This window comes from Papilio xuthus, unplaced genomic scaffold (assembly GCF_000836235.2).
Source record: "Papilio xuthus unplaced genomic scaffold, Pxut_1.1 DF825017.1, whole genome shotgun sequence".
Lineage (NCBI taxonomy): Eukaryota > Metazoa > Arthropoda > Insecta > Lepidoptera > Papilionidae > Papilio > Papilio xuthus.
In genome coordinates, this window is record NW_013533632.1 from 2,359,053 (window position 1) to 2,379,422 (window position 20,370).

The 20,370-nt window shown below is 33.2% G+C and overlaps 1 protein-coding gene across 3 annotated transcripts in view; it reads right to left on the minus strand.

The window, feature by feature from the left end:
- Positions 1-18,516, minus strand: part of LOC106126230 (Formin homology 2 domain containing) — a 52,391-nt gene extending 33,875 nt beyond the window's left edge. For all 3 annotated transcript variants that reach the window (XM_013323729.1, XM_013323727.1, XM_013323728.1), the window contains exons 1-4: positions 18,443-18,516; positions 7,979-8,049; positions 4,690-7,700; positions 3,953-3,986 (exon numbers count right to left, since the gene is read on the minus strand). In XM_013323729.1, coding sequence (XP_013179183.1) covers positions 3,953-3,986; positions 4,690-7,700; positions 7,979-7,996 — 3,063 coding nt within the window. In that variant the 5' untranslated portion in view covers positions 7,997-8,049; positions 18,443-18,516. The remainder of the gene's footprint in view (positions 1-3,952; positions 3,987-4,689; positions 7,701-7,978; positions 8,050-18,442) is intronic.
- Positions 18,517-20,370: the final 1,854 nt, after the last annotated feature.

Consider the following 20,370-nt stretch of genomic DNA (forward strand, 5'->3'; position numbering starts at 1 on the left):
TATGCAGAGTTTTTGTTTTACAAATAAAATATTAGGAGATATAACAGAGGTTAACGACTCGTAACTAATAATAGCGATAACTTATTTGTTTACTATAAAGTTATTGATTTTGAATTATTTTTCAAAATTAACAAAGAAAGCTATAGTGTAATGTCATAATATTTATTTGAATTATTAACACAGAAGCTAAAATCTTAGATACCTATATGTTTTTGTTAGTTTATCTGACTTTTTACTTATTACTTTGACTTCTTACGATTGTTTAGATGGATGGATAGATGTTTGTTAATAAAAGGTTAATAGAAGGTATATCCAGAACAGCTGATTTCGATGAAATTCAGCATAGATATAAAAGACAATCTGAAGGAACACATCAGCTAAAAACAATGTTTATTGACGCAAAAAAATAATATATTTATAGCTGAAAATGTTACATGACAATTTGCGTTTATTGATACGTTAATATGATATGGCTAGTGAGTTTATAATGTGACGATATTTACAACATCAAGATTTTAATACTATTACTCTCCAAATATCTTATGACGAATTTGTTCAATATTTTCATGTCTAGTCTATTCATTATTATCACAACGTCTCTTTGGCCTTTGCTCTTACGAGTTTCTTTTGTTTTATAATGTAAACACACCTTTGTGATACGTTTGAATGTGTAAAAGTTGTAAATATTATCTGTAACGATAAGAAAAGGACCGGATGTGTTTAAAAAAATGCGTATAGGTTCCTGTGAGAATCTTTGTTTTGTGCAGGCGTTCCGATTTCGATGTGGAAGTTATTCACAATAAAATCACCTGTCTCCGGTATCGGTATGTTTGATTTGCATACAAGCTTTTAGCTGGCTGTCCTTGCGTTTATTTATTTAAATAATTATTGAACATAGAAAATATTGTGTATAATTTTTTGGTTACTTTTTTAAAACCATGAATAGGAATGTCCTGGTTACAATATAATATATATTTCGTTTCAGATTAAAAAGTAACTTCTCTATGATATGTTAAGTATTATAATGTTTTTTTACTTTAAGCATAAAGCAAAAAGAAAGAATTTTGCAATGCTATTACAATCCTTAGATTGATTAAATTGGAATTAAAAGGAATATAAATGTTAATTAAAATTACTGGATTAAGCAAAAGTCGATCGATCGATCGACATAGGTTATTAAATTCGGGCGGACATCAATAATAAATGAAATTAAAATTAACTATTTCTCAATTATTAAATGATATTGGGTTCTATACCTATTTATGATTGTTTTTGCTTGTTGCAAATGACATCCGTATTGGAATAAACAAAAAGGAAGATATGTCGAGATTGATATAATATCGTAGTTATAACAACTTATTAACTGGCCTTACCTTTAGTAATACATAAAAAAATAAAAAAAGGTCTTGACAGACGGACGAACAACAAAGTGATCCTATAAGGGTTCCATTTTTTTCCTATGAGGTACGGAACCCTAAAAAATATATAAAAATATATCAGGAGCGAAAAACTTCAGTCACACAAATACACAAAAAAAAACTGACGAATTGTGGTTGAATTGTTTTGGGAAGTCCGTTAAAATTCACATAAGAAACATCTTTAAAGAAAAATAATACTTTCGATACGAAAAGGTAGGTTAAAGTCAGTTTAATTATCACGGTCTTTGCCAATCGATTTTCTACACACTGAAAAACAAAGTATTATTAAATTCGTATTATTAATAACATGTAAGTATAGTCGTATTAAGTCTATATAAGATAAAGAATCGCAAGTAAAAAAATAATAATATAATATAGTAATATTTATTACGATATTTACCAGATTAATCTTTGACTAAGTTCAGTTTGTTTGGCACACAAGAACTGCATTAACGGGTGCAGATAAATAATTAAACATATGCTTATAAAAGATTGTTTTTAAAAGTTAAAAATTTGCTTACAGTGTAAGATCATACCAAAATAATTAATTCCAAAAAATGCATCTACTTTGTTTAACGTTTGTGTTTTTGTTAACACGCACCTATATTTATCAGTAATCCTACGTAGAAAATATTCGCGTGTGAATTGAACATAAGATAACAGGTTTTCATTTTCTTATGTCTAACAGGCCAGGCTTCCTATTTTATAAGTCGGCTGAGACAGGTGCGGGCTAGGAATTAATATTTAGCGGTTATCACAATGGAACAAATAAATATAATTTTTCATTGATAAGAAATATAATTAATGTAGCGCAGCGCACAAAAGGTTAAGATAAATAGCTAAATATATATAGTATAGATATCTAAAAAACCTTACTAATTTCTAATGTTTTGTATAACAATAGCAAAATGTAGCAAGGTAAGTCATCTACATGCACATGTATCAAAAAAGACAAACTTAAAAAACCGGCTCCGCAATGTAAGAGTTACATTTATGTATCGAATTTTAATTAAATCTTTGTTTTTTTTTTCATACAAAAAATACCTTAACTGAGATCAGTAAATAGTCTTAAAATCACAAACATCACTGCATTATATTTTTATGTCCAACTTTTTTTCCGTCCGAAATAAAGACGATACACTGATGTACTGTATTCAGTACCACCCTCGACAAAGCTAAAAGCATAACTGAAGAGCCTGCTCTGCTGCCTGTTGCAACTTGACTCAGGTACAATTTTCCCGTCGATATTAACCGACCACAACTAGAAGTTGTATATATCTATATTACTGCTTACTAGATGTTGATAATTGCAAGTCACAGTATTATAATGAAAAGAACATTGTATCGCATTGTACACTACGGAAGAAAGAGATGATAGATTTCAAGCCTTTACAAAGACTCAGGTTTATTATGAAGTTGGAACGTTTTATGTTAACGTTATTATTAAGTCAAGCTAATTATTTGTCTTACAAAAACACTACAAAATATACAATATAATTGGCTATATATTATTATATTACAATAATAATGTTTTAATTTTTATCAAATTTCATGTTTGATTTATATTTGTGACGTCACCGTGTTAAAATGTCAGCAGTGCGGTGCATATTGCCATCTCACTCTAACTCTCTATTCCCATAGAGGCGATATTCAAGGATGCAGTGCACTCTTCAGTTCACTGCTCCCACTGCGCCTTGCGCGGAAGCCTTACGCCAACTTCAGACATGATCGGTCTTTTCGGACAAACATTTGACCACTCTCGAAACTTATTTATAAATGGCAAGTTGACAGACCCTCAATTATGCTACACTCCACATCAAAATAAGTAGTACAGATTGACATATTTGATTACCAAATTTTTAAAGAGTTACAAAATGTTTGTTTTTTATCGTTTATTTTAGGTAAAATCGTTATTAATATTAAATATATAGCTTGAAGGGAAGTTGATGAAAGCCTTTAAATGTTATTAGTAACTAACTTAAATGCTTTACGTATACTATATATAACGTAATTTTAAAAGTGTAATACGTAATTTTGGCGTTGAGTATACATGTTGGTAAATTTTTAAAAGCCTAAACGATCTTAAATCGACTGTCGATTAAATCGCCAATCGCTATTATTTATTTGTCAGACTTCGACGACTTTTTACAGTGACAGCTGATGTTAATAACATCAGAGCAATTTATTTTTATGACCAGTGTAAATGTTTGATCTTCACTGGTTCGAAATAGTTAACCGTTTATGGTAGCTAATGAGATATCGCTAAATAAAACGTAGGCTAACTTGTGCTTTATCGAGATTCAGTTTTTTTATATAACAGTAGGTTTCGATGGTTGTGCCACATATATTAATGTAATTGCAGTCTCTATTTTGGTAAAGAGAATGAAAGGGATGACAATATATTAATACAAGTGTCCAGTGGAGTTCTACGCTTACAAAATGGCTGGTTAAACATTCTCAAGGTCGATCTTAAGCGATTTCTTTTGTTTCAAACTGGGCTTTAGTGAATGAAAACAATTTAAACTAGTACATACCTGGTCTTCGTCCCGATAGTCCAGTATATCGCTTCTGAAATAAAATAACATTTTGTTGTTTTTAAATATCAGTTGTTATTATTTTCTGTGAATGTTGTATTGGGTTTTTTGTTAATGAATAAATTCATTTTTATTTTAAGTTATATTACGAATCAAAAGACTTAACGCTTTAGACTATTGGGTTATAATATTAAACATTGTTTCACTAGGATTGAGTTACGATGCATTTTAGCTTTGAGTCTTATTGAATAAGCCTAATATTAAACAATTTATAGGATGTAAGATATCCTAGCTTGTACTAGTAAGATCTTCAAAAACAGTTAGATTACACTTTAATAGTTGCAAAATTACTACTTATGAAGATTGAAAAATCAATTAAAACAATACTAGAATTATAATCAATAAGGACACTTTAAAAGAAATTTATCGTGTTTGATAAATTTCTAAATTATCGGTCATTTTTTGCGTGATTGTTATCACTTTATCACAATGTATTTTATTTTATAACAAGGACAACATGTTTTTGAACAAAACATAAAATTGAGGATCTAAATCAGACAAGCAGTATTTTTCTATACGTTATTTATGGGGGAATTATTGTTTATATACGGACGTAGGAATTACTTTCATTTGGATCAGATTCATGTCAACGAGTTAAAGGTTTTTCATATCTTTAAAAATGTTACTATAGCTTAGATAGTTAAATAAGATATAAAACAATATCTAAAAGACGTTACCTGCAAGGAAGTTTCTTTATAACTGGTATTTGAGCAGTGCTGTCGTGTATACGAACTTGTGTAGGATCAATTTCTTCGCAATCATCATCATCAAATGCCATATGTCCAGTCCTTCTCGCCAGTATAGAGTCCATAAAAGGACTATAAATCTGTCCAGATGTACCCAATATATCATCTATGTCAGTAAAACGGCATATAAATTTTTCAGAACATTTCTGATAAGCGGCCTGATTGGAATTCCTTCTAAAATAATGGTAATTTTCATATGGAGAAATACGACCACGATACGTTTCATTTCCTTCAGGTGTTTCTAAGCCTTCTGGGCTTTTTCTAACTCCCAATGGTTCGTCATCGGGTAGGTGTAATGGAAACGGTGGCACGTCTGTAGCCATGTACAGATGACCGTCTTCAGAATCAGAACTATCGCTGTCACGTTCAGGTGCCGGTGGTGGTAATTTCTCGATACCTTCTGGAATGTTTTTGTCACTACATAACCACCAAGGACGTTCACCTGATTCTACATGTCGAATACGTCTCAAAGGGAAATTTCTTATTTCTGAATTCGATCTACACAAGCTATTTTGATTATCAGCTAAATTGAGATGAGAACAACTCCCGCTGTTTGGAATTCTCCAATCTTTTCGTTCGTCTGACTCATTGTTCTTAATTTTAAAAAATGTACCTTTGTCACTTTTATCGCTGTCGCTCGACGATTTTCTGGGAGGTGTCAAACGTTCTATACCTTCTGGGATATTAGCACTGCTATCTAACCACCATGGCTTCTCATCATCGCATAATAGGTACTTTTTTAACGGTTTCATGGATTCGACGCTTTCAGTTACATTCAATTGGTTCATTGGCTTCTCGTTTTTAGATTCTTTACCGGAATCATTTTGTCGTACCATTTCTCGCTGGTGTTTAGATGTTTTCACATCATCTGAGTCCAGCCACCACGTCCTATCTTGGGAATCAATCGGACGAATAGATTTTAATTTCACTAACCCATCATCATTTGAAGCAATTATGTTATCGGAATTATTCTTATTTTTACTTGTTATATTATTGTCTGACATGAAACTTGTTCTATCGTTACTGGATAAATCTGCTGTTGAATTCTCAAGACGGCGTGAGTTTTCAAAAGAATCTTGGTGTTTTAGTTTAAAAAGATTTGTAACGGGAGCCAATGCTCTAATTAAAAATGACTTTGCTTCTTCAGTTCCTCCTTCGTTTTTAATCGTACGCACGGGAGATGTTTGCTTTATTAAATATTCCTCGCTCATTGAAGTTCGAAATTCGTTACAGTTTTGTTTGTTATTACTTTCCTCTTCGCTTACCGATGACTGTGTTGATAAAGTTATACTTGATTCTGGGCTATTACTCTCTCTAGATTTTGATTGTGCTAACTTTAATGGACCATTTTGTACATTAGTGCTTGAAGTGTTGGTAGACAATATTTTAGACGATGAACTTAATCGTAGCCCTTTGTTTTTATTCGTATCATTACTTTGTTCAGAATCAGTCGAACTGACTGATTTACTTCTCTTCTTAACAATTTTTTTCTTTGTGTTTGAATCGGATGAAGAGTCTGTGCTTGACTTGCGAACTTTATTTTTTTTAATTTTCTGTGGTACATCCGACTTAGGCGCTTGAGGTGGTAAATTGCTATTTGTTAAAGATATTTCGGAAGAACAATGTTCTGCTGGTGGATTATGATCTTTAACTTTCTTTAGTTTCAAATTAACATTTACAACTATGTCTGAATTATTACTTTCAGTTTGTGCATTATTTGCTTCAGGGATTTTGTTTGAATTGATTGTAATATCACCAGCGTTGTCTATTCTATCGGATTCAATATGGTTATCTATATGTATTGAAATATTGGAATTTTCTTTTGATAAAGGTTCCGCACTGCTTCGATTATTTTTATCGTAATTATTAAGCGCGGAATTTTCTCGCAAATTTGAATATTGTGTTGAATATCTACCAGCATATCCTGTATAATTATGAGATGTTGGAGAATAATACGACCAATTGGTAAGACTTGTTCTACTTGTACTACCAAATCTACTCGTTCTTGTAGGATCATCTAATCTATCAGATTGTATTTCTTTATGTACCATTTCAGGCCTCTTTTTTAAGCGAGATATAGTTTTTTCAATAGTTTTTGCTAAATCTGCTCGTCTACTTCTTACATATGCAGATGAGCCCGGAGGTGTTGGTGATGTATGACGAGTGACAACATTAATAGTTTCAACCTCGTTGTTGTTTTCTGATTCCTGGTCGTTCTCTTTAATATCATTCTCTTTATTTTTTTGTGTAGTTTCTTTTCCATCAGCAATTGGTACATGTTGGCTACTTTCAGTTTTACCACAGTCGTTACTAACATTAACTGGGGATACGGATGTTCTTTTTACTAGCGTAGGACTCTTCAAGTAGCTTGTTGATAAACGACTTGCTATTGCATATCTGTTAACAGTAACTTCTGGTTTAGTTTCCGCCCTTGTTGCTGGTCTAGTGTAACTTGAAGAACGTGGATATAATTTATAGCTCGACAGGCTACTATAGCCTGCAGACTTATCAGTCTTGCTTGGAATGTCTTTGTCACGATCAGTGGAGATGGCTTCACTTTTCTTTTCTTTTAAACTTTTTGTTGTTTTTCGATCAGGGCTTATATGCCTTGATGTTCTACTTAAACCATACTTTGCAGTTATTGATACTGGACTAACATCTCTGGTTTTACTAATAGTTGTTGAAGGGACCAAGAGTTTGTTTAAGTCTTTTTTGTCATATTTATTTATTTTATCTGTCTTGTTATAACTTGCATAGCGACTTGCAACAGTTGAAATCGGTGTCTCTTCTCTTGCAGAGCGATCGTTACAGAGGACGGGGATGCTTGATGTTTTATACGATGACGTGGGACTCATGTATTTGGCTGTAACTGTCGTTGGTCTATCTGTTGTAGAATTTGTTCTGCCGCTATCACGGTTCCGTCCATATGTTGTAGGTTCATACTGAAACGTAATTAAAATTATGGTTCGTTATATTGTATGGATGGATTTTATATTGTTATATTTTACCTGTGATCTAATTTAAGGAGCACTTAGAAATTTAATCGTACTCCACGATACATTATTACACGTATAGCGGTTTGGTCTAAAAATAGAGCGGGGAATGCGTTAATGTAGACAACACAGAGCAAGGGATTTTATTGAATAGTTCGGACTTGAAACAGACTGATTGATAGCCGGAATATAAATATGTAAACTCATATAAATCTTTTAAAACTTACGCAATTTCTGAAGGACATATTTAAAAGTTTTCATCCAGTATCCATATGCTCAACTAACGTCCTTGGATATTCTGAAAATGTAAATTATGTCTCGTTAAATTTATTTAATTGGAATTTTTAGTTATTAGATGCATAAATATTAAAATTATTAAACGAATTAGAATTCCCGTCAAAATGTTTCCTGATTGAACTTCAGTGCTTTTGCCTTTAATTTAAAAACAATACTTTGTAATTTCTAATTTTTTATTTCAGTATCAACTCTTTTTTATACTCTACTAGCTGTCGCCCGCGACTCCGTCCGCTTGGATATATAAAAAACTTAATATATAGATAAGTTATGTAAAAAGCAGCTATTCAAGACCTAAATTCGAAAAAAAAATGAATAAATAGTATCCTATGTCCGTCTCCTGGCTCTAAACTACCTCCTCACCAATTTTCAGCCATATCGGTAAAGCCGTTCTTGAGTTATAAATAGCGTAACTAACACGACTTTCTTTTATATATATAGATTAGGAAATTTGTGAACAAAATAAATCGGTGATACATATTTTGAAAAATTTAAAAAAGAACTTGGAATTTCGTGTTCTTAAAAACTAGAAATCTGTTATGAAAATAAATGATAGTGCTTAAAAGATTATGTGTGACAATATTATATTGATAACAAGTTATTCTCAGTGTGTATATAACAGTATACGTTTCATTCATATAGGACCTGCACTCGATGAAAAAAGTTGTGGATGTTTTGCACCGTCCACTCGTTTTAACGGTAAATATGAACAGGTTTGCTATGTTTCACAAAACCTATACTAATATACAATTTATATGTTCATTATTATTATGATAAAACATTTGTATGTTTATCTATATGTATCAGTAGACTAGTTGGTGCCCGCTACTTTGTCATGATAAAAAAACTTGATGTCACCGTCGCAACGAAATATAGACTGAGTTTTTTTATCTGAAAAACAAATCTTACTAATATTATTAATGCGAATGTGTAGATGGATGTATGTTTGAAGGAATCTCGGGAACACATAGACTACTTAATAAGTTTTTTTTTATACGGCGCGGACGAAGACGCATGCGTTAGTAAAGTAAGTTCTTATTAACTAGGTAGCAAACATCTAAACTTTCGCCTTTATAATATAATATTTGTATAATTGTGTGGGAACATAGTATTCCGTTAATTGGACAATAATAGCTTTTTGCAAAGCAAGTTGACAACAATTACTATACAGGTTTGAAACGTGAAATTAACAAAGAGACTCTTGCGAGGCCTACGATAAATGTCACATAGTCAAGGACATTCAAAGATAATTTTAGAATAATTAGTTTTTAATTCACAGAAAATGATACATGTTAATTTGTTATTGGTTCAAATTAATCTCCAAATGTATAATATAATAGACAGGTATCTAGTACCTAGTTTTCTTTAAGCTATATTTCTCAAGTATGGGATTAAAGTTTGTATACAGATTTTTTGACAGTATACAAACCTACAGTAAGGCAGAGCAATATTAGAATGTTGTTTTTTTACATTGTTACTTTATGATATTCAATCTTATTTCTATGTTATTTAAATAAAATATGCACCATCACAGTTTCTTTCAGGCATTAAAATAGAAAAGATTTTAATTCAGCGTTTCCGGGCTGACCCATATTGATTGAGTCAATGGACAAAAGATTGATGGCCAAGTTTTCGTTACTGAATATCTAATATCAGTTTTATACAATTCTAGTTCTTAAGATTATAAGCGTAAGATATAAAGTTATGTGTATTGGTATAAAATTATTTTAGTCCACGCTTGATGGCTGCTAGTGCGGTATAGATAAATCAATCTGACAAGTTTTTGGGTAGCTGCAGTGATTGTACTTTGCAATATCCGAAAGAGTTGTAGTTTTATAGTCCATTGGACGTTTTGACATTGTATGGATCACGTAAATGTATGCGGTTTTAAATCTAACAGTGGTAGAGCCCGCTTTAACATCTTCGCACGAATTGGCCCGGCTCGTCCGGTGAAATACCACGACCACACAGAAGACAGGTATGAAGTGGAAGCAATTCCGCGTTTCGTCTGAAGAGTGTGCGTCCCCGAGGCTTAACTTAGTCCTTTCCCTTCCTACCCTTTTTCTTATAAGGAAAGGATTGGAAGTGGAAGTGGATTTTCCGGATGAGAGAATGCATGGAAAGGGAAAATAATTGCTTTCTGTGTATACTCTCCACCGTCGATTAAAGGTAGGCAATGCAATTGCGTATGTCTATGGGCAACGGTCACTTCGCTATTTCAGCGATTTCAGGTGGCTGCTCGCTCGTTTGCCACCTTATGATATAAAAAAATCTACATCTATCGTGTTTATTAAATTGATACAAAGATGAAGAAAAAGTTGCTTAAAATGAATTGTATATTTTTCTTAAATTTATTTAGCTTATATAGTGATAGATATTTGCTTAGTGAAAATCTTATCTAGCTCGGTAGGTTAAAGGAGGAATATTCCACAATAGATCATATGGGCAATATTAATGTCAAAAAAGTGCCACTTCGTTGCACATTACCATACTAGATTTGTTTCTTACTGTAGTTGTTTTGTCATGTCTTGTCTTGTCTACCAACATATCTATTCTAATTTCTGACAGAACAATCCCCGACAAAAACATTGCTCTCACCACGTCTAATAATTTTGTAGACATATTACTGTGACCTAACTTAATATTGTCTTGTTATGTCGTTATTTTAGGACATCTGTAATCTCTGCCTATTCTTGAATATCACAGACAAATAAAATATTAAAATTTTTAAATAGACTATTTTTATTGGGAATTCTATTTCGGGTCTGTGGTCTTTTGTGATAATTGTTTCAATCATGTATCCAAGAGATCAAAACCGTCTCAATAAATACAGATAAAGATGCGAACAAAATTGCATTGAATCGATATTTTTACGGCGAAGCAGTGAGATAGTATCGTGGGACCGTTACAGTGGATAAAACAATGAAGGTATATGTTAAAACAAAATGGCGGCCGGTCGCGATCGCTAATTACGTCATATTTCAGCGGTGAAGTGGAAATGGGCTGTATTTCTGTCGCCGTGATTTTACAGCGAGATTTTACGCTACACTTGACAGGCCTTAAGGTACTACATGGAATTTTAATTATGCATTGCAACTTTTGCGTAACGAATGAGAAAATAAGATAGTTTATCAATATACTATCGCTGATGACACTAATAATATATTCCACTATATTTCATTAACTAGCTGTTGCCCACGACTCCGGCTACGGAGAAATGAAAAAACAAATAGTAGCCTATGTGTTCTTCCAGACTATATCATACATCTGTGCCAAATTTCATAGAAATCCATTGAGCCGTTCCAGAGATACATTCTAACAAACATACATCCATCTAAACATTTCCATTTATATCAATAAGAAGTAAGATCACTAGTTAAATTATTAGTTTATAAGTTATAACTGTTTTAACCGAAATACTGAATACTGAATATTTCGTGTGGATTTCTGCTGTTTGATTTTCTATTGCTGTGTTAATGTCCAGAAAGTTTACTTCTAATAATGTATCAGACTAAAAGTGAACTAAAGATTATGCAAACATATTTGATGCCAAGCTTTGCAAATGGTGCATTACGAACGCAACATCGTAACCAGTGAAAGTGAATAGTCAACTATTTAGTTGCCTTATCCAGGATCTCTGTCTACCACCATTTGTTAAATTGCTTATTTATATCAGAGACTAATTTTGTTCGTGAGAAAACATTAAGATGCTTTCGAATCTTACCGCGGCTTCCGGGACCGTGTTTTAGGAAGTGTGTGCGGTTTTAGGGTTGGCTACATTTCTAAAAGATTATAATTATGTCTTATAACATAAAAGAACACTACTCTTGATTGTTTTTGACAGATTTGGAAGGAACGCCTCCCCTGATCGCGGACGAAAGCGCAAGCGTGCCCGTGTCCTCACCATGATGCGTAGGAGGAACAGAAGGGTTTAGTGGTTATGTTCCCATTCGGAAGAGAATCCCACATAACTACCGCGTCCCCCCCAGGGCTCGGACTATGCATAAAGCATTCCCCTCTGAAAAAAAGGAACGCCTCCCCCGGCTTTAGGATGTGCAACAAAATGCGTAAACTAGAAAGCAGGGTTTTTTTAAGCTGTAGATATTTACAGATTGCTCATCAACCTTTTTCTTTAAAAATTGCTGATTAATACTTACTACATCTTCAAAAAATAAATATTTCCAATATATATAAGTAGTGTTGTACTTGTGTATGTTACTGAGTTATAAAAAATATTAACTGATTTAATGTATTGATTCCTATCCATTAAAATTATTACGGTGCCAACCCTATTAGGTGCGACGTATTGAACGTAAATTTATTTTGTTAGGTTTCAGAACGTGTTTGCACCCGTACTCGACTTGTATTTAAGTATTTGTAATTTTTAAGTGTGTCACTTTCGTACATACGAAAAAAATCATACCGTCTAGAATGTTTACTATATAAATGAAGAAATAGAGAATATCGAAATATGATGTATACTTAAACTGTCGTTTAAATGCATAAATATACGAAGTATTATGTTAAATCTATGATTTTTAACGATTATAAAACAAAGTAAAGCTCGTTAATCTAAGTAACTTGCTGATAAAAGCAATAACGGCAAACTTAAACGAGCCTTTGGTACGATCACAAAACAATCGCAACCGATCAGTTTGAGATTTATTTCTGTCGAAAGTACATTACGAAAATAAATGGCCTACTCCCAGTTGTTTAAGTGTCAAAGACTTGGGTTCGGAACGGGTTGTTGCCTCGGGCGAAATGGGGTCGCAGTTGCTTCCCGGCTCGGGCACCGCTGCTCTGTCGTTATCCGAAGGTATTGCCAACAGATACTCTTTCTACGAACTGTATGTGTGTATGTACACTATAACGGACGCCATCACTAATTAGCCAGCTTTTATCGAAGCTGATGACCGAGTAATAAAGCCATCTAAGATCTTTCATGATGGCTATACAGTTTTATTAAATACGTCTGGCGATACTGTTTTTAAAACGTGGCAATAATTCTACACAACGAAAGAAACTTATGTCCTAGCAGCTTATCCTTTTGGGTTAGACGCTTTAGCGTAATGTTTGTTGCGAAATTAATAGTTCTATTATAAGCAACTTTTTACTTAGAAGTTCAATTGCTATGCTGCCTAGTTCTTGAAACATCTGAATTAAAACATTGTCATCCCTTTCAGCCTGCTTAACAAAACAGAGATAGCAATATTTTATTAATTTCAATGATCAGACTAAAAGAATTCAAAGTTCAATTAGAGTTTTAAATTCTTTAATAAAATGACTTTATTTAATGAAAACTGTTTTTGGCTCCTCCAATCATTGCATTTTTTGGCATACTTTCATGGGATGTCGCACGTTGTAAAGTTTAGTGACCGACAAAATCTACTTAAATGTTTCAATTCATCTTAAAAATAAAGCATTTACTAAAGAATTTCATGCCCAAAATAACAAAATGAAAGCTATCTTATATAAAAATCAATTGCTGTTCGTTACTCTCGCTAAAACTCGAGAACGGCTGAACTGATTTATCTTATCTTGGTATTGAAATGTTCGTGAAGATCTAGGGAAGTTTAAAAGGCGAAAATTAGAATAATTGCCGGGAACTAATTAAGTTTTTTTAATGCACGCGGACGGAGTCGCGGTCGACAGTGTTACATATTTCTTGACTCTAAAATAGCTGAAATACATAATTATATCTACTAATATAATATTTGTGTTATTATTTTAATTAGCAGAGTGAACACATCGTCCCATAACCTATTTTGCCGCTTTTATAAGCTCATGTTTACAAATAACAGCTCTCAAAAATACATTTAAGTTCTTACTCTTATTTGGACAGTTTACGTATTCAAAGACGGAAGTATTTTGGGAAACGACCAAAAATACAACGGTGTTGAAAGGGATCCGTCTCTTTTTGTGTTTTGAAATACGCACTACATTTTTTTAACTTCGGAGATCTTTACATCAATATGTATATCTTTTTTATATATAGATAAGTCTAACTTTTAAATAATTTAACATTAATATTTTCTTACCTAATGATAATTTATGATTAATCTTTAGTACTAGAACCCAGAGAAACTTTGAGAACTAAATTGCCATTGTATTAAAATTAAGAGGTTTCAGGAGGATTGTTATATAAATACGTGAAGAGACAACTTTATCAAATATAATTGGAAGAGTGGATTAACGTGAAATTTGATACAATTAAAGCTATTTAAAAATATCTATGAATTTTTCGACAATATTCATTAGAATTGCCAAGTCAATTGTCAGTATCATTAGTGAGGGGACATAAACGTCATTTTAGTAAGGCTAGTGTTGTGCCAGTACACCGGCACGATGTAGGATTTTCTTCCTAATACAATTTAAACTAATAGACGACTACTAGTTTATATTTAAATCACTTTAACAGTAAGGTATAAAGACAAGTGCATTGTTCTTAAAGTATTGATTATATCAAGCCATAAATTGTATATTAATTTATCAGTCAGTGGCATATCCTGGCTTTTATCAAGTGTTGCAGTTTGTTCAAAACCTCATACTTATACAGTGACTCACGTCTACGAAAGTGGTTTCGCCTGCTTAGTGATTTTCAATTTAACTTGATCATATTGTAAGATAAGTTCTAATAATAGAATTAGTTGTGTGGATTGTAAAGTCAAGAGGTATGAATATATTAAGGTAGAAGTGAAAGAGCGTCGGTGGCTCAGGGGTCAAGCACTTGACTTGCAATCTGCAGGTCCTGGGTTCGAATCCGGCCATATGTGTTTTTCGATTTCCGATTTACATATGTACATTTATCTGACGTTTTTACGGTGAAGGAAAACATCGTGATGTCAACCAACCCGCACTTGACCAGCGTGGTTGACTATGGCCTAATCACCCTTAGCTTAGGGTAGTTCCCAGCCCCTCGGTGGAGACGTATAATGAGCTGATGATGATGAAAATTAAATACATCAAGAAAAAAGTTTCTAATGTCTCTTTAACCAACTTTGACTATCCTTTACTGACACCTTAACAAAAACATACAGTCGTCTCAGCTTTTTTTAAGGAGTTTGAGTGAGATAACAATAAGTTTCTCTGGGTTTTGAAACACATTGTAAGTTAAAGAAATGTATACATTACATTTCAGATTAATTGTAAGTTAAATTACAAAAACATAAGTGATTTTGTTTAGTACATTGAGTTACTGTGGGTTTCTGAGTCCAAAATCTCCGTTTAAAACATATTGTAGGTTTTGTATTGCTATTAAAGATCATCAGGCGTTCAAAAATATATTCAAATTTCATTAACTTACAGTTTGTTTGCCAACTCATGAAATATCGCACTCATTAGGTAAAAATAAATACCACATTTGAAACCGCCTTTAGCAGCACAGTAGTATTAATATTTTAATAATGTAAGTAATGCGCGAACTTCTCGGGAGCTGTTCGCGAGCTGCTCGCGTACTGCTCGCGAACCAGATGTGAACACGCACAAAAGGGTGTGCAGCTGTATTGGTATCTCTGCGTACTGTGGCGGCGCGGGTAAAAATAGCTGCGGTGCAATGGGATATCCTGACAAATTATTTTTATATATCCCCGCGTGTCTCTATATCCGTTCTTGTGAGGATCGGCCTCTTTATGAGATGCATAGATTTATATTAAAATATTATATTAACACGACATTTTTTGCACCATTCAATTAAAAATTATATCGGTGTAGTGTTTGTTGGATTCATCATTTTACATTGTTGTTGAAGCTTTTTTGTATACGTATTTGTTAAAGTAGGATTACTAATAGAAAGATTTTATATTTTAGAACTATCTATCTGCGGTATGGTCCCTTAATCATATGGTTACTAATATTATAAATGTGAATATTTAGGTGGATGGATGGATGTTTGGTTGAACCTCTAGAACGGCTGAACGAATCTCAAATAAAATTTGGCATACTTATGAACATACACTTGAAGAAGACATAGGCTAATTAAGATTCTTTTTTAATACCGCGCGGACGGAGTCGCGGGCAACAGCTAGTTGGTGTATTAATGTAAGGAGATCACTTTTTATTTTATTTTTATTTTTATTAGGTATTTACATTTTTAACAAGTCGTTCTCTACGTGTTTGTCGTTACATGTGTTGCTTGAATCAGCAATATTTGAACATGTAAACATATAATTCTTGTCAGCGCTTGGTAGTTGTTAAATATAGATGTAGTCTGTACATTATGAAGAGAAATATTTACTGTTACTGTTCACCTTTTGTACGCTGATGCGTAGGTATGAATATTGCATTCAATATTATTTATAAACTCTAACGACTTCCAACTTTATGGTTGTAAGCAAGCGTTCAACTGTAGACAGCGAACGAATTATCTGAACCGCTGGGCATAAGTGGAATTAAATTGCTATTTTCTATGCCTATTATATACATTTTCCGGAAGAAAGAACCAACATCACAACGGTATATAAAGATACTCTCCGTACATGTGGTTAAAAAAAACTTAATTAGTAGCCTATGTCTTTGCAGACTATGTTCTATATATATGCTAAATTTCAGAGACGTCAATGCAGTCGTTCTGGAGATACCTTCAAACAAACATCCAAACCATCTAAACATTTGCATTTATAATATTAGTAAGGGTAATTTTTTAATTTATTTATCTCGTAAGGTTGTACGTAATAATAAAAATGAATGTTTCAGTATATACTTTCTCAGGTAGAAATAATTGTTTGTATTAACCAAACGCATAAACATTAAAATACAATTTAGCTACGAACTTGACATACATTCAGAGCTTTGTTATTTTTGTCAGATGATGTATTAATTATTTACGTTACAAAGCCAATGCGTACAGCGTATAGTATCAATATTGTTAAAATAATTACTAAACGTAAAAGATGTCATTATTATAAGAAACACTTCTAGGAATCATCCAGAGAGTAATAAAATAAACAAAAAACGATTGTAGTATTTTTTTTTCTTTTTTTCGGGTAAACAACAACTGTTTTCAATATATTAGGTCATAGAAGTGGCTGAAAATTGTATGAGTAGACACCATTGTCATTTAAATACGATTTGAACCTTATTTATAAAAGTGTAGGTAATATTTATGCGTAATTAGCTATGGCCCGCGACTCCGTCCGCGTGGAATGAAAAATAAACTTAATAAATTCCCGGCAATTGTTCGAATTTTTCACACCTTTTAAACCTTTTCTAGACCCTCACGAACATTACAAGACCAAGATAAGATTATTCCGTTCAGCCGTTCTTGGGTTTTAGCGACACTAACGAACAGAAATTGATTTTAATATTTTATATATATAATTAATATATATATATAGATTATTAGTACTACACATATAGCTAATACTATTTTAGAAAACGTTACTACTCTCTGTGTTACTCACCAAGGTTAAGTAGCGCTAAAACGTTTTGTTTATTTACATTTTCCCTTCATATTGTGTAACCTGAAAACCTAATTATTACAAAGTAATTCATGGACTTTTGAATAATCAACGTAAGATTATAAAACACGCTGTAAAGCATTTGTTCGGATGTTTGTTATGTTGTTCTAATAGATCGTTCAATGTACCATATGTAGGTCGATAGATATTCCCGATTTTATTTCTATTCATAAACTATATATTTGATATAAGATTGGAATTAATCTGGAGCTGTGTCTGAGTAATTTGATACAAAATCTACGATTCGAATATTTGTCTAAAAATATTTACAAGATGCGATTTATGTTGCGTGTAAAGATGTGTAAAGAATCATTTATTCATTAACGAATTCTTTGTTATTATATTATGATATAAACTAAAATTGTTATCCAACAAAGATGTTTCAGTTCAACTGGAATGATTAACTGATACACCTTAATGTTTTTAACGTTAATTACAACGTTATTAAGATTGTAAGTTTACTTATTTCACTTGTTTATTGAAAATAACTACATCATCTGAATATTGTATCAACTTTAACCAACAAGGAAAATATATTTTAAACTGCAAAATTTAAAAAAAAACATCACTGAAGACCTATTATATTCTATAGTCTACTATCGTAAATGTTCAAGAATTGATCGTATAATTTACTCAGATCTTTAGAGTAATTAATTATGCCCAAAGTATTTTATGTTTATTTCACTTTCATTCAATATTATTAGATATAAGCACCACATTCCTTAGAATCTAAAACTGCAAAAGCAAATACAAAATACCGTTTTGGTTAATTACATTTCCACGGGCCAGACGACATGCATCGAACAGATGCAGTACGGAAATAAAACCGGCGTTTTTTCCACGTGACAATTGTACTAGACGAGCTAGCCCGAATGTTTCTATTTTAATTGTATCATGGCGTAAATGTAATTAAAGATAAATAACAATTTGCGGTTGACTCACCCAGTTAACACGACGTGACGTAAATGCGCGTGCGCTCGAGGGCGGGCGGCCGGCGACTGGGCGGGCGGAGGCGATACTAGCGCTCGCGCACGCTGCCTCTGCATTTGACGTGACGAACACGTAACGAGGTCGTATCGTATATGTATGTCACAGTGAAAACGTAAATATCGTTTGTTTGTAATAATACTAACTATAATAATGTATTCATAACAAATCGCCATTTCTCGAAAATTTTACCGATTATGGTCTACAAGTTAAATGAGAAATCCTACGTAAATTATGATTTTTTAGATATTACCTATCTAAAAAGAAACAAGATCATCAATAGGCATATTTAAAAAAGGGAATATTGGTTTGATTTGCATGATACGTAAAACTTTAAAGGGATAGTTCATAGTTTGATTGATTTTTTTTTTATAACAGAAGGGGGCAAACGAGCAGCGGGAACACCGAGGTGTTCAACGACGCCCATGGACATCAGCAATACCAGAGGAACCGCAGATGCGTTGCCGGCCTTTGAGGTGGTGATAAGCTCGCTTCTTGAAGGACCCTAAGTCGTAGCGGTTTGGAAATACCGCCGAGGACAGACCATTCCACAACGCTGCTGTGCGAGGCAGGAAGTAAATTGATTTTTGATTGACTGACTATATTTACAACTTAAATGTCTCATATAGAAATCAAAATGTGTACCACGGTAATTGCTTGAGGAACACACGTTTTATGCTACAAAAAATGCAAACACAATTTAACTGCAAAAGGTGTCACTAGCTTACTATCACATGTTATTAACCTAAAATAATTAGGTGGCGTAGAAACTAATAATACCTTTTAATCTAGATTTTCATTTCATAATTCCAAGAATTTGAAACATACTAAATTTACGGAACTCTGTTATTCACGTAACCCGGTTGTTTAATTCTCAGATTCTAGATAATATTGACCATTTTAAACAACTATTTAGCTTATCCTGTTCCTTGTTTATTTGGATCGAAGTTTCATAGTAATGACAATATAATTCACGTCATCATCAGCTCACTATACAACCCCACTGAGGGGCTCAGAGCCTACCCTAAGTCATGGGTGACTAGGCCATAGCCAAACACGCTGGCCCAGTGCGAGTTGGTTGACTTCACACATATCATTGAATTTCTTTTCTGATATGTGCAGGTTGCATCAGATGTTTTCCTTCATCGTAAGAACGTCGTATAAATTTACATATGTAAATCGAAAATCGAAAAACAGATTGGTATTGGTGGCGGGATTCGAACTCAGGCCCTGCAGATTGCAAGTCAAGTGCTTGACCCCTCAGCCACCGATCTCGCCTCGACGCCGAATTCACATCATTTTATAGTTTTTAAATGTCGGCCTTCCAACAGGTTAACGCATCATGGAACATCTAAAAGATCTCCCATGTTCAGGGTTAGGGTGAGTACACTGTTTGAGATTAAAACGCAGAGGATATGTATAACGATCAATAGAGGCAACGCCTGTTTTATAGTGATAAACTGGTAGGGACCAGTCCTAAAAACAGCACTGCTCTGGTCTAGATTTCTAAAGCGCCCAACTTTTTACCATGACTGAGGGGTGGTCACAGTCAACGGAGGACTATGTATTTCGCATTCCTTTGGCGCTTCTTTCTGTCGAGTGCCCTGGGCGGTTACCCAACAGCGTCCTACCCTAACGCTTGCTGTCTTTGGGCCGAAGATTATTATTATTATTAAGATACGTCCATATTATTATTTAAATGCAAGCTGTGGCCTTCATCCGCATGCTAATGAAACTGAGTTGTGAAAAATTTACCAAATATATGTTCTCATAGATAGTAAATTAATTCTGTGCCTGATCAAGATCCGCTCAGCCGTTCTAGAGTTATGTGTTAACAAACATCCATCCATCCAAACTTTTTCGCTTATAATATTAGTAAAATG